General features: G+C 34.6%; 1 protein-coding gene and 1 pseudogene across 1 annotated transcript; one reads left to right on the top strand and one right to left on the bottom strand.

The window, feature by feature from the left end:
* Positions 1 to 2,466: 2,466 nt before the first annotated feature.
* On the top strand, positions 2,467 to 4,962 carry LOC114289405 (F-box/FBD/LRR-repeat protein At1g13570-like). Its single transcript, XM_028199297.2, has 4 exons — positions 2,467 to 2,646; positions 3,349 to 4,183; positions 4,289 to 4,447; positions 4,535 to 4,962. Exons 2-4 carry the CDS (start codon positions 3,371 to 3,373, stop codon positions 4,826 to 4,828), a joined length of 1,266 nt encoding a protein of 421 aa, XP_028055098.2. The 5' UTR covers positions 2,467 to 2,646; positions 3,349 to 3,370; the 3' UTR covers positions 4,829 to 4,962.
* Positions 4,963 to 6,866: 1,904 nt separating this feature from the next.
* LOC114259294 (protein CLAVATA3 INSENSITIVE RECEPTOR KINASE 6-like) lies at positions 6,867 to 12,791 on the bottom strand (annotated as a pseudogene).
* Between the last annotated feature and the right edge of the window lie 397 nt (positions 12,792 to 13,188).

Genomic DNA, 13,188 nt, shown 5'->3' with positions numbered 1-13,188 from the left:
TATCATTTTAGGTTTGTCATATTCATTTTGTAGAATGTTTAAGACCCAATTTTTTTTTTCTCATAATTTAATTCATAATAATGTGATATGATATAAATCAACTTTTAATTTGTTATATATTTAATTGTGTGAAATTTATATCTCTTACCACATCATTATTGATAAATTTTAGAATTCAACTTTTGAATACGAGCACTACTCATTTCTTTTCTCAAAACGTTTCTAATGTTGGAAGCTTTTTGTAAGAATGGCTACCACTTGGGTTTTGTTTGTGGCAACTGAGGATGAATGCAATGTATTTTTTTTTGGATAAAAAAAGCAACGTACTTGAAACTCCATGATTTGTACTTTTATTCTTATTATATTGTAGAATAATGATTATCTTCTTTTTAATTTTATTTTTTCAATTCCACCTCTAATAATGTGAAATTAGAAAGCTAAAGATGATAGGGAGAAGTGGGTGAGGCCATTTCACATAGGAGCATGTCATTAGAGGTGGAATTGAAGGGACAACATTAAAAGATATAACACTACTCATCTTGGTAAATTAAATTCCTTATTTATGTTTTTCCCTGTGTTTGGATTGTATCTTGAATTTGTGAATGAATTTATAGAAGAGAAAATAAAAAGGGAGGGATTTGTGGGGAAAATAAATTTAGAACTAATTTCTATTTAGGGTTGGTTTCGGACCACTTAAATAAGCAGTTTATTTGTTTATTTGTTACATATTTTTTCATAAAAGTCAATAAGCTAAAAAAATAAGCAAATCTTAAACCGTAAGCCTTAAAGATTATAACCTCAATGTTTTTTGATCAACTCCTAGCAAAGCCAATGCTTTTGTTTTTTACCCCGTCATGAGAAATGGTATTTATATACAAAATGGTATGACTGCACTGAATCTTATTGTTTTGAAATAAAATATTGATTTAAATGACATTGAATTACATAAATATTAATATCAAATTGGATACTCGGGCAATAAATCTAATTTTAAATTTTTTTGCTCAAAGGTCCAAGTGTTAATTTATTATGGCCATAAGGACAAGACAATGCGAAATGGCCAAAATACCCTTACATATAAAACAAACACACGCTTATCTGTTGAATACAAATTTCTCAAAACCCTCTCTCTCTCTCTCTCTCTCTCTCTCTCTCTCTCTCTCTCTCCGTCTCTCACTCTTGTCACCACATATACCACCACTTCTATCTCCGTCGCGACGGCAAGGGTAGAGACAGTGGTGAGGTTTGATAGATCTGGTTGGAGACTCTTTCAGTGGCTCCGAAATCGTTTATGAAAGCACTACCTCACGCTCCACCAATCTTTTTCTCCTAAGGCTCTGGCCATAACTCCCATCGTCGTCACCATGACTCTAAAGTTCATATCCGATCAATGGCAAATATGATTTTAAAAATAAATTGTTAACAAAAATGTGTTTCGATCAAGAGGCTATCAATATCCGATCAACGTGATTTTTTGCAAGCATGAAGTACTTGACAAGCTCTACACATTCAACGGTTCAGATCATTGAAACGGGACCCAAATTGGGCCCCATGGGTCCAACAATACACTTCAGTTCACACAATGGACTAGAGAGAAGTCTTTTTCCTTTAAATATATAACTACCAATATCTGATTATTTAAATTTTTTATATTAATATTCTACTCAATAAGTCTTAAAAAATAAACTGTTCGGATCATCGAGATCGGCCCCAAAATGCGCCCATTAAATCCAAACGCTCTCTTAAATTGAGATAACTAATTGGAGATAATCCAAACCTGGCTCCGCTTGGTTAGAAAGAAATAAATTATGGAAAGTGAAAATGGTAAAAAGTAAAGTGAAAGAAAAGAAAAGGAAAAGAAAATATCATTTCTCGGATGAATTTGATAAGGATGAAAATTTTATAAGAAAATAGGAATTCTAATTATAAGTAACTATTTTTATAACAAATTTAAACTTTCTTACATTTTCGTGTGTTTTTTGCACAAACACTGGAAGCTTAGTTACCATACTATGAAAAATGTTTGGGGGCCCTAATTTTGTGGCTCAAATGTGGCTCAAATGGCCAAAACGACGTCGTTTTGGCCATTTTGATGTTGTTTTGTACTCAAAACGACGTCGTTTTGGCCATTTGAGCCACATTTGAGCCACAGAATTTGGGCCATCTACCATACTATTATGAGTTATATAAGAAAATTAAGGCTCTTTTTGGTAAGCCTCTCAAATTATAGTTCCACCCATTGATTTGAGTGTGATATTTGTTTTGAATTTTCAAATCATAATTCTACACCCATTTTAGAAAAATTTTATAATCCACTACTTTCATACTAAATAAATTTAGAAAAATTTTATTTTTTTCCATTTCTTTCACTTTCTACTATTTTTATCCTCACTAAACCGAGCCTTAAAACAATGGGTGTTAGTATAATTTTAAAAAATAAAAGGGTGTTATCTGTATTTTCAATATACCATATGGGTGATTTGTGTAATTTACAATATTTATCTCCATCTATCAATATGCTTCCAGCCTCCTTCTCTCTCTCTCTCTCTCTCTCTCTCTTCTCGAAGAGGTGGCAATCTATAGCAGAAGAAGAAGAAGAAGAAGATCAATGAAAGGAGTGGCTTTTCTTCATCTTTTCAACCTCTGGTATTTCTTACTTCTTAGTTTTCTCGTTCCTTTTACCTCTTGTTTTATTCTTTTTCAACATCAAAGTTTGGATTTTTTTATATTTTTTTTAATCCTTCTTGTCTGTACATTTCGTTGCCTGTATGATCTGATGCTTCTGGATATGGGTTTGATATCTTTAGTATTAAACATGTTATGAATCATTGGAATTTGGGCCAGTGAGATAGTAACGGAAAATTTAGGAAAACTCTCCGTTTGTTTGTTGACGAAAATCGATGCAAAGAAAAGAAGATTAGCTTTTGAATCAACTGTTATGCGTCATCTGTGTCATCTAAAGAATGAAAATTTCAATAGTTTTTAATCGAAATTTTTGTGTTTGGTTCAGTAGAATTGAGGAATTTTTTTGTCTGAAGTTCCCGATGAGTTTTTTTTTTCCTTCTATTACCTAAATTTTCTCTGCAACCAAACGGAGTGAGGAGAAATTTTTCATGCGTTTGGTTCAAATTTAATCAATGGGAAATGCGAAAGACTGTGTGTTGATGTGTTTTTTTCCTGCCTGTTGGCAATTCGGCTGATGAGGATATTTTTTTTCTTCTTCTATTTCCTAAATTTTCTCTGCAACCAAACAGAGTGCGAGGGGAAAATTTTCATGGGTTTGGTTCATATTTAATTGTTGTGAAATCCGAAAGACTGTTGATGTATTGTTTTTTTCTCTGTCTGTAGGTAATTCAACTGAAAACTGCACATGGATAATGTTATAGGGCAAGATTTGATTAGTGATCTGCCTCAAAGTATTATAGAAACCATCCTAACAAAGCTTCCGATAAGGCATGCAGTAAGAACATGCAGTTTATCGAGTAAATGGAGGTATAAATGGGCCAACCTTACTCAACTTGTATTTGATGACAAGTGTGCAACGCTTTGTAATGACAAAGGAGCTGTCGAGGACAGCCTTGCAAAGTTCATTACTCGGTTTCTTTTTCTTCATGATGGACCAATTCACAAGTTCAGTTTGTCTAGCGCATACTTGCAAAGCTCACCCGATATAGATCAATGGCTGCTTTTTCTATCAAGGAATGATATTAAACAATTGATTCTTGAATTAGGAGAAGGCGAGTGGTTTAGGGCTCCTTCTTGTCTTTTCTCCTGTCGAAGATTGACTCGTTTGGAGCTAATTCGATGTGAATTGGACCCTCCTCCGACTTTTAAAGGATTCTTATGTTTGAAATACCTCAATCTTCAACAAGTTTTGATTGCCCCCGATGTTGTTGAAAGTCTCATATCAAGCTGCCCTCTTCTTGAGAGTTTGACGTTATCGTACTTTGATAGTTTAGCTCTTACTATCTGTGCTCCGAATCTCAAATACTTGTGTCTGGAAGGCGAATTTAAAGACATATGTCTCAAAAATACCCCACTTTTGCTTGCTATATCTGTTGCTATGTATATGACTGATGATATTGCCGAGCATTTTGAACAAAGTTCAAGTTGCAACTTTGATAAGTTTCTTGGCAGTGTACCATGCCTTGAGAGACTTATTGGACATATTTACCTCACCAAGGTAACTTTAATAAATTTCTTTTTTATTTATTTAGGTTCTATGGAAAACATAGTCTAGTGCTTACTCGTAGCCAAAGTGCTTTCTTATGTTATTGTTTTTGTCAAGTATTTGAGTATAGGTAACGACCTAGGAAAACTTCCAGTTGCATATAACCATTTAAAAGTTATTGAATTGTATCAAGTGAGTTTTGAGGACATGAAAGAGATACTGGTGGTTCTTCGTTTGATTGTGAACTCCCCTTGTTTACAAGAACTTCAAATCTCGGTGAGTAATCTTGAACTTATTAAATATTTTATATTTCAGATTACAATGGCCATTCACTTGTTCATTTCCTTGTATTGATTGATATAGGGTTCTTCAAATACATCAACTGCAACAGAAGCTCCTGATTTGGATTTTTGGGAGAAAGAATGCCCGTCTGATTGCACATTCAGTCTGCTTGAAACTGTGAAGATGACAGATATGTCGGGTGTGCCCCATGAGATGGAATTCATCGAATTTTTACTTAGAAACTCACCAATGCTTGAGACAATGAGCATTACACCTAGTGTATATGTTACAGATGGAAGATTGAATATGTTGATTGAGTTGGTGAGGTTTCGAAGGGCTTCTGCACAAGCTGAAATCATCTTCATCCAAGATTGATATGTAAAAACTGTTTTTCTTACATGAAGTCTCTTTGTTTTGTGTTTGTTTTCCTTCTTTTGACAGATCATTGGGCTTCCATTTGTATTTATCTTGGCCAAGTTGTTGCAAATGATGAAATAATATTTACAATCCATGCAAAGTCCCACAAAAAATCATTTAGTTTATTTTGTCTTTTATTTATTTTTGAGATTTTTATTGATAAATCCCATTTAGAAGTCTTCTAATCCAAGAACTCTATGAAGAAAATTTTGAACCCACTTAGTCTCATTTGTTTATACTTTTATTCCATAAAGTCTTTTTTCTTGATTTACATTATTTTTTTAGACTCTTATGCCCTTATATTTAATATTGATATTTAATGTTGGGGGAGGAAAGAGAATGGAAAGGATCAAGGCAATGGAAATTTTATACATAAATTAAACAACATTGATGTTATTATTTATTATTATTATATAATGTGAATATATTTTTAATTGACAACACATTAAAAATAATGTGAACATTCTCTCTCATTTGATGTGAACGTTCATAACACTTTTTCAAAAAATTCTCTCATCAAATGTAGTGATGTGAACGTTCACAACATGTGAACCTTCTTATTTTTAATTGACAAAACATTAAAAATAACATTCATTATATTTTTAATTGACAACACATTTTTATTCACAACATGTAGTGATGTGAACGTTCATAACATGTGAATATTCTCTCTCATCTAATATAATGATGTGATCGTTCACATTCGTATGTTTTAGTATGAATATTCGTATCATGTAATTGACAACACAATGATAAAAATTCATTTCAAATTAATGTGAATATAATGAGGGGAATATTCTTTTCATTTACATGATGTGAATATTCACATCATGTAATTGACAACATAATAGCAAAATTTCATTTCAAATTAATATGAATATAATGACAACATCTTAATGTATGGAAACTACCAAAATATAATGACAATCAATATTAAATATCAACATTAATAGGGGGCATGAGAGATTAAGGGTGTTTTGGTCTTCTTATCTCAAATAGGACCTAATGGAATAATAAAAAAAAATATGAGTTGGATGAAATAAAACTCTTAAAAGAGAATTTATCAAAAAAAGCTCTCTTTATTTATTTAGTATTTATTTTGGTTCCTTTGTTAACAATGAAACTCTCCCTTTGCTGCAATTCCCTATTTGTAGCTTAGAATACACTACAACATTGGGAAGATTTGCAATGAATCATGTGATTGGAAACCATTTTCACCCATCTATGATACTTTGAATGAAAATCCACAATTAAGCAGTTTTGTGTTTTGGTGTATATTAATAAATTTTAATCATATCTTAGGTTGAGCACATCCTGCAAATGTTTCAGCATTTAAGAGGCTAGTGGGGGAAGACAAGACAAAGGTTGCTTCAGCAAGACAAATATTATGAGATTTTCATGAGAGACTTGTGTGGAATTAACAAGTGCAATACTACAAATTTGTGTTGACTATATTTTCTGTAAATTACAAGAGACTTAGGGGAAGGACAGAAGTGAAAGCTTGAGTTATCCAGCAACTGTCAGACTTTCATTTAGGCTGTGTTTGGAATTTGAGTTTGTGGAGGAGAAAACAAAGAAAGGAAAAATGAAACAAGACCAAACACAATATTAGACTGGAGACTGTTTTCTGATATTATTGCTTCTAATACCAAAAACTCTTGAACTCAAGACAAATCTCTTTGAAGTACAGTTGTACTCTATAGAAAACAACTCTTAAAACTCATTCCTTGTTTTCTTACAACATTATTCTTACGAGTTTGAAACAACCAGAAAATTCCTTCACTCATCAATACAAAAAAGAAAAAAGAAAAAAAGTACTCATAAACACACGGCCTAAATGTCAGTAACTGAAATTAGATTCTACACGGTCAGAAGTTGCCACCACTTTCCAGAACTTTGAGAATAGCATGATACTATACAACAAACTCATTTCCACACATACAGTCTTGCTGTTGCATTATGTGACAAATTTCTTTTTATCTCTTCTAGAATTTCATCACCGGGGTCCTGATAGCTCCATTGCCTGGACGAGCAAGGATGAGTCGTCTATGAGATCAGAGTACTGCTCTGATGAAGAGAACTCATTTGCTCTGCATCTGGTTGTGTTGGCTCTCTGTGAAGCTTTCCATTTCTCCGCAAGTCCATCTCGTTCGAGCGTTCTAACTACTTCAGACATCTTGGGTCTACGACTTGGAAGATATTGCGTACACAAGAGAGCCACTTGAACCATTTCTTTAAGCTCAATCCGATCATAGTTGTTTTTCAGGTCCTTGCCGACCAACGTATCAAGTTTCTTTTCCTGATGAATTTTCTTAACTTGCAATGATATACCCATCAGTCAAATGTACGAGGCAAATGTATAGAGTTAAAAATTATCAAAAACACTTGTCTTTGCTCACCCAATCAAGCATAGCTCCTTTCTGGTTTGCTGTTTTCCCAAATTCGAGAGCTCTTTGACCGGTGATCAATTCAAGTAGAAGGATTCCAAACCCAAAAACATCAGTTTTCTCTGATGACTGGCTTGTTAAGAGATACTCTGGGGCTATATGCCCCACGGTTCATCTGACAGCAGTCATGACATGTGAATCTTGGTGATCTAAGAGCTTTGCCAATCCAAATCTCCCACCACAGCTTCATAGTATTCGTCAAGCAATATATTTGCAGCCTTCACATCTCTGTGAATAATCTTGGGATCGCACTGCTCGTGCAGGTATAGTAGACCCCTAGCAGCACCTAATTCAATTATTTTCTGTCACGACCCAAACCCACTCCTATGGGTTTAGTACCGTAACCGGCCAGTAATCCAAGGTTACCGAAGGCCTGCTTAACAGTAATACAGTAATACAGAGTACAGGGGCTGGCGGAAGCCAATACAGTAATTAAAATATACCCAATGAGCTGTGACAGTCTGTATGCAAAAAGACTTTTCATATCATATACACATATACAATCAGTACCAAAACAATATGTACAATATATACAATCATTCAGGACATGGACTAAATCCCTATTTAAAACAGTACAGTACAAAAACATTCAGTCTATACAGAACATAACCAAGAAGGGGGAAAACTAAAACACCCCAAAAGCCCTAGCTTGACAGGCTCGAAACCTCGCAATGAGGCACAGTAGTTGGCTTTGACAAAAGGAGTCTGACCCACGCTCCTAGCTCCGGTCTGGTGCCTGGACACCTATATATATATGAGCAGTGAGCTAAAGCCCAGTGAATAACATAATGTGTAAAGAGGTTAAGAATGAATGTCCTTACAGTAACGAAAACAGTTCATTGAATCAGTATATCAGTCATTCAGTCATAACAGTCATATGTGGTACATCCATTAGTAGAACAATACAGTAAACAGTAGGTCTTAAAAGACCGAACAGTCAATGATGGCCATCGTAACAGTAAACAGAGGTTCCAAGATAGGAACTGACAGAGATCTCTGTAACAGTAGCAGTAACAGTAACAGTAGTTGCTAAGGACGCCACAATACAGTTCAGAATAGAGGACAAACATTCATTCAGTTAACAGTAAACAGTTCAGAAAACAATTCAGTTGATCATTCAGAAAATATTCATTTTCGAACATATCTTTACAACATTGTTACTCACAGAGTTCTGGGCTATAGATAAGCTAGTACGCATCCTCGGATGCCAACCCTACACAGTTACAGAGTGAACACACACTAAGCTACATAGTTGGGAAAAACAATAACTTAATCCCTATCTTGACTCAGTATGGTTCTACATCAATATCCTCATTAAGATGTCTGAAACTAGGCCTAAGAATTCTTAGGATGGAATGAGGATGCAAAGATGCACTTTAAAAACATTTTCAGAAAACAGGGGTCCCGCTCGAGCGTACAGGCAAACAAAATACTCCGCTCGAGCGGACTGTCAAACATGCCAAAAGTACTGGATGTGTGAAAATCACGCTCGATTGGGCGCTCGATACCCGCTCGAGCGTGTGACACAAGTCCTCGCTCGAGCGTCCAATATCCCGCTTGAGCGGACTGTAAAACAGTGTAAAGTGCTGGATGCACAAATTTCACGCTCAAGCGCCAGTCACTCCGCTCGAGCATGAGTCCAAAATCTAGAATTTCCAGATTTGAACCTCAAGCTCAAAAACAAGTTTCAATGTACCAAATTCGATCCTTTTGGGCTAATTTTCTGGAAAACACTTCAAAACTCGTAATATAACATGTTTCAAAGATCAATTTGAGAAATCAAAGCCCAAAGGTAGTTCAATTAAATCCAATTTCAAACCAATTTTCATGAACATAACTCAAACATGACATGCATGAGTTTAAACCAATCCAAAGCTTCAATTACTTGCTCAAATGAGCCTCAACTTCCAAGAACAAGATGAAAACATGGACAATAATATGAACATGCATGTACCAAATTCCATGTAATCAACCTCAAAATGCAACAATGTAGACATGCATGTATGATATATGCTACAATTCAACATTATGAACCAACTCTTAGCTAGAATCTCTAATTTCTCATGGATCATGCAAGACAACACACAAATACATCAAAGAGAGGTTGAATTCTCTACCTTAGGTCTCCAATTCCAAGCCTAGAAGCTCAATTTTGCAAATCTTCTACCAATTCTCCAAGTCTCTAAGCCAATTTGAGATGGAAACAAGCTTTCTCCTATCTCTCTCTCTCTCTCCATAGTCGGCTATGATCACAAGAATGGGCTGAAGAAATGTTGTGTTTGCATGTAATAAGGCTCAACATGTATTGCCTAAATGGTCCACTAACATGGCAATATGGTAAATAAGGCAACTTGTGTAATTTAACTTATTTTAATCTAATCTAATCATACCAAATCCAAATTCAAGTAATTATACCATAAAATCACATAAATTATGATTAATACATATCACTAATCAATTTCTGGTTCGGCCGCCGATAAGGCCTTCAATTTGCAGTTTAAACATAACACGTGAACAGATAGTTTAACAGTCGAACAGATAGAAATGCACTTAAACAGATACAGACAATCAATTAGTTCAGGATTTCAGTCAATTCAGTCAATTATCATAATCAGTCTCAGTTTAACAGTAATTAATGGTTTATCAGTAAACAGTGGTGAGGGTTGTCACATTTTCCTAGTACCCCAATCCGAAGCTGGTTTAGATAAGTATGAATCTAACGTTCCAGTACTAAAAACTGTTTGTTTGCTCAAGCGAAGATAGAGGGAAAAGTCAAGAATCGTTGAAACAAGAAAAGGCAACGGAGTATATGTCTAGGGCTATTAAACGAACCAAGCTACTCCAGCTCAATTTGCATTCGGATCATTGAAAGCCTGAAAACATTTTAAATTTAAGTTTTTAAGCCAAGCTTGAACAATCTACTACTTGGCTGGATAAACTTATATGCACTATAAAAATAAAGCAACTCAAGCTACTCAAACTCGTTAAAAACTCATTTGAGATTGACTCGTATGTAAACAAGTTAAACGTGAATACGTTTTGAAACTCATTAAGTTTTCAATCCAAATTTGAACAACTTAGTACTATGATTGACTCGGCTCGTCTGCATGTTTTCCCAAAGCATGTGTCATTGGTCAAGCCCACATACAACAAGTGAACCTTGCTGACCGCCTTAAAGTACATTTCTTATCAAGCAACGGGTAGAATCCTTTGCAAAAGTATAGTATTGTCATTGTGAAGCAATTTGTAACATTTAGATGGTTTATTGTTTTTAGCAACCTATGTATGATTTGAATAGCAATGATGAATGTTGTTTTTTTTTTTTTTTCACCTTTGAGACGCGAAGCAACGCTCCCATTGGACATGTAGGGGTACACCAGAAGCCTTTCGCTTGATGTCATACAAAACCCATAAAGCCTAAGGAGATTACGGTGCGCTGCTAGGCTGATCATCTTGACTTCAGTCTGAAATTGAATCTCCCCTCCAACAGCATTTCCATCTTTGAGCCTTTTCACAGCTACAACGGTCCCATCTTGGAGATACCCTTTGTACACATTTCCAAAACCACCATTCCCAATTATGCTCTTGCTGCTGAAATTTTTTGTTGCACTCTGAAGTTCTCTGAATTGGAACCTCTTCAAGTTTCCAAGGCATACTTGCTCATGAAGTAATTCTGAAAATTTTCAAAAACAGCATGTTTTTGTTAATGTAGCAGACTTTTATAACCTAGGATTTTTCTCAAATCTGATCAAATCCTTTTTTACTAACCGTTTACATCAAAGAATATTTGCTGGTAGTGTTTTTGCCTCCACCAGAGAAGAAATCCGAACCCAAAAGCAAGTAGGCAGATGCAGCCCAGGCTTGATCCAAATGCTAAGGCAAACTTGTGACCTTTAGGCCTCCCCAAAGGTTGAGATCCTTGTGGAGCAAAGAGACCAACAGATCAGACTAAGGTAAATGCAAAAAAAAATTTAAAAAAAATTAAAAATTAAAACAGTGTAATAATGAAGGTCTTAACCAATCGAAAGAAGGGGGCAGTTTTAAATTTATAATTTCTTACTTTGTGCATTATTCAAGGGGTAAGAAAGTGGCATTGCTGTTGTTCCATTGCAGTCTTTCTCTGTCCCGGTTGCGCATATCATTGGGTTTCCCATAAGGCTGTGCAAATGAAAGAAAATAATTTTTTTTTAAAAAAACAGACGATCTTCGTGTTTCATTTTCCTGATTTGTAGGTTAAAAAAAATGTAGAAGGGTAAGAATCAAAGAACTTACTTAAATGTTTTAGCAAGAAACCTTGGTACAGGACCATTCAAATTATTGTATGACAAGTCCCTGGAACATATTATACAAAGCCCACTTAGACCTTTCTTGAATCCAAACCTCTTCGTTTCTTTCTCTCTCTCTTTTTATGGGTTTCAAATACAAATTTCAATGGAGAAAAGATTTAATGAGACTTACAGAAATGCAAGTTGGGTCATATTAGCCAACGAGAAAGGAATTGATCCAGAAAGACTGTTATTGTTTAGCCTCCTGATCACAATTCAATAAGATTTTCAGAAAAAGAAATCCACTGAAATATAATTTTATCCATGTATGTAAATTTGTTTTTATTTTTATTTTTATGCTTACAGGTATTGAAGGCTTTTCAGATGGGCTAGAGAGGATAGAATTTCACCGGCGAAGAAATTGTTAGAAAGATTGAGTGTTTGTAGTTTTGGAAGCCTCCCAAGTTCAGTGGGAATTGGCCCTGATGTGTTGTTATTCTGCAACAACCTGTAAAATACCTTATAATCAAATCATTTCAATTGAAATTTGAAAACATTGAACTCATTTTGTTTTCTTTTTTTTCTTTGTTTTGTACTCACATAATCTGGAGATTTGTCAAGTGCCCGATGCTAGGTGAAAGACTAGCCAATAAGTTCTGGCTTGGAGTTCCTCTGCAGCCAAAAAAAAAAAAAAAGAAAAAAATTTCATTAATTGAATACATTTTCATGGGTAATTCTCAATTTTCTTGTATTTGTGTAGGACGTTTTCAAGATTATTAAGAGAGTGAAAAGGGTAGATAATATGTTTTATGTTTTGGAACTTACAAGCCAATGACTAGCTTATCAGCTGAACAAGTTACCATTGTCCAACTACATGGATCAACAGCATTAACATCCCAATTCTATAAGACGCCATGTGGATCATCTAATGAATCTCTTATACCCATCAAAGCTTGCACTGCAAATTCATTAAAAAAAAAAAATTTAAATTCAAATACTTAAAAACTTCCTTTCACCACTTAAAGATGACACTCCAAAAAAAAAAACAAAAAATTAAAAAATCTCACTTACCTTCAAAGTTGACACCTTTGGGGGAAAGCAAAGCATTTGCAGAAGCCCAGAAGCTAAAGAGAGCTACAAAGCACAAAACAGAATACCCTCTTCTTGTTTCCATTGAATTTTACATATTCAAAAACCAGTTTCAACTTCTTCAACGAAACCAATTTTCAAAAGGGTTTTTAATTAGTAGTATGTAATATATATATATATATGTGAAATTCACACTATTCGCATGGCAATAGTACTTGTTAGCAGGTATTTCAATATTATAATGTGTTATAAGTTGTTTTTCTTTTCTTTTCTACCAAGTTTGCTTACCATTCAAGTCCACCAAGTCTTGGTCAAGTCTCCAACTAATTCTTATCCACACCAAGTCTTGGTCAAGTCTCTAGTTAACTTATCCACCAAGAACCTTGCCTAACAAGTTTTCAATTTTATATATTGGACTAATCTCCTATGTTGGGGAAAAATGAGAAGAAGTTTTGTTGCTTTGTTATGCTTTATGTGAGATTATCAGGCAAATAAAAAAGGGTGTAGGTGATAAAAC

Source organism: Camellia sinensis, chromosome 10 (assembly GCF_055761805.1).
Source record: "Camellia sinensis isolate YWXY chromosome 10, ASM5576180v1, whole genome shotgun sequence".
Lineage (NCBI taxonomy): Eukaryota > Viridiplantae > Streptophyta > Magnoliopsida > Ericales > Theaceae > Camellia > Camellia sinensis.
The sequence above is the reverse complement of the archived record's forward strand: the minus strand, read 5'-3'. Positions and strand labels throughout refer to the sequence as shown.

Coding starts and splice junctions, on each gene's coding strand:
- LOC114289405 (XM_028199297.2), top strand. CDS start 3,371: ATGGATAATGTTATAGGGCAAGATTTGATTAGTGATCTGCCTCAAAGT. Junction 4,184..4,288: donor GACATATTTACCTCACCAAG/GTAACTTTAATA, acceptor GTTTTTGTCAAG/TATTTGAGTATAGGTAACGA. Junction 4,448..4,534: donor TACAAGAACTTCAAATCTCG/GTGAGTAATCTT, acceptor TGATTGATATAG/GGTTCTTCAAATACATCAAC.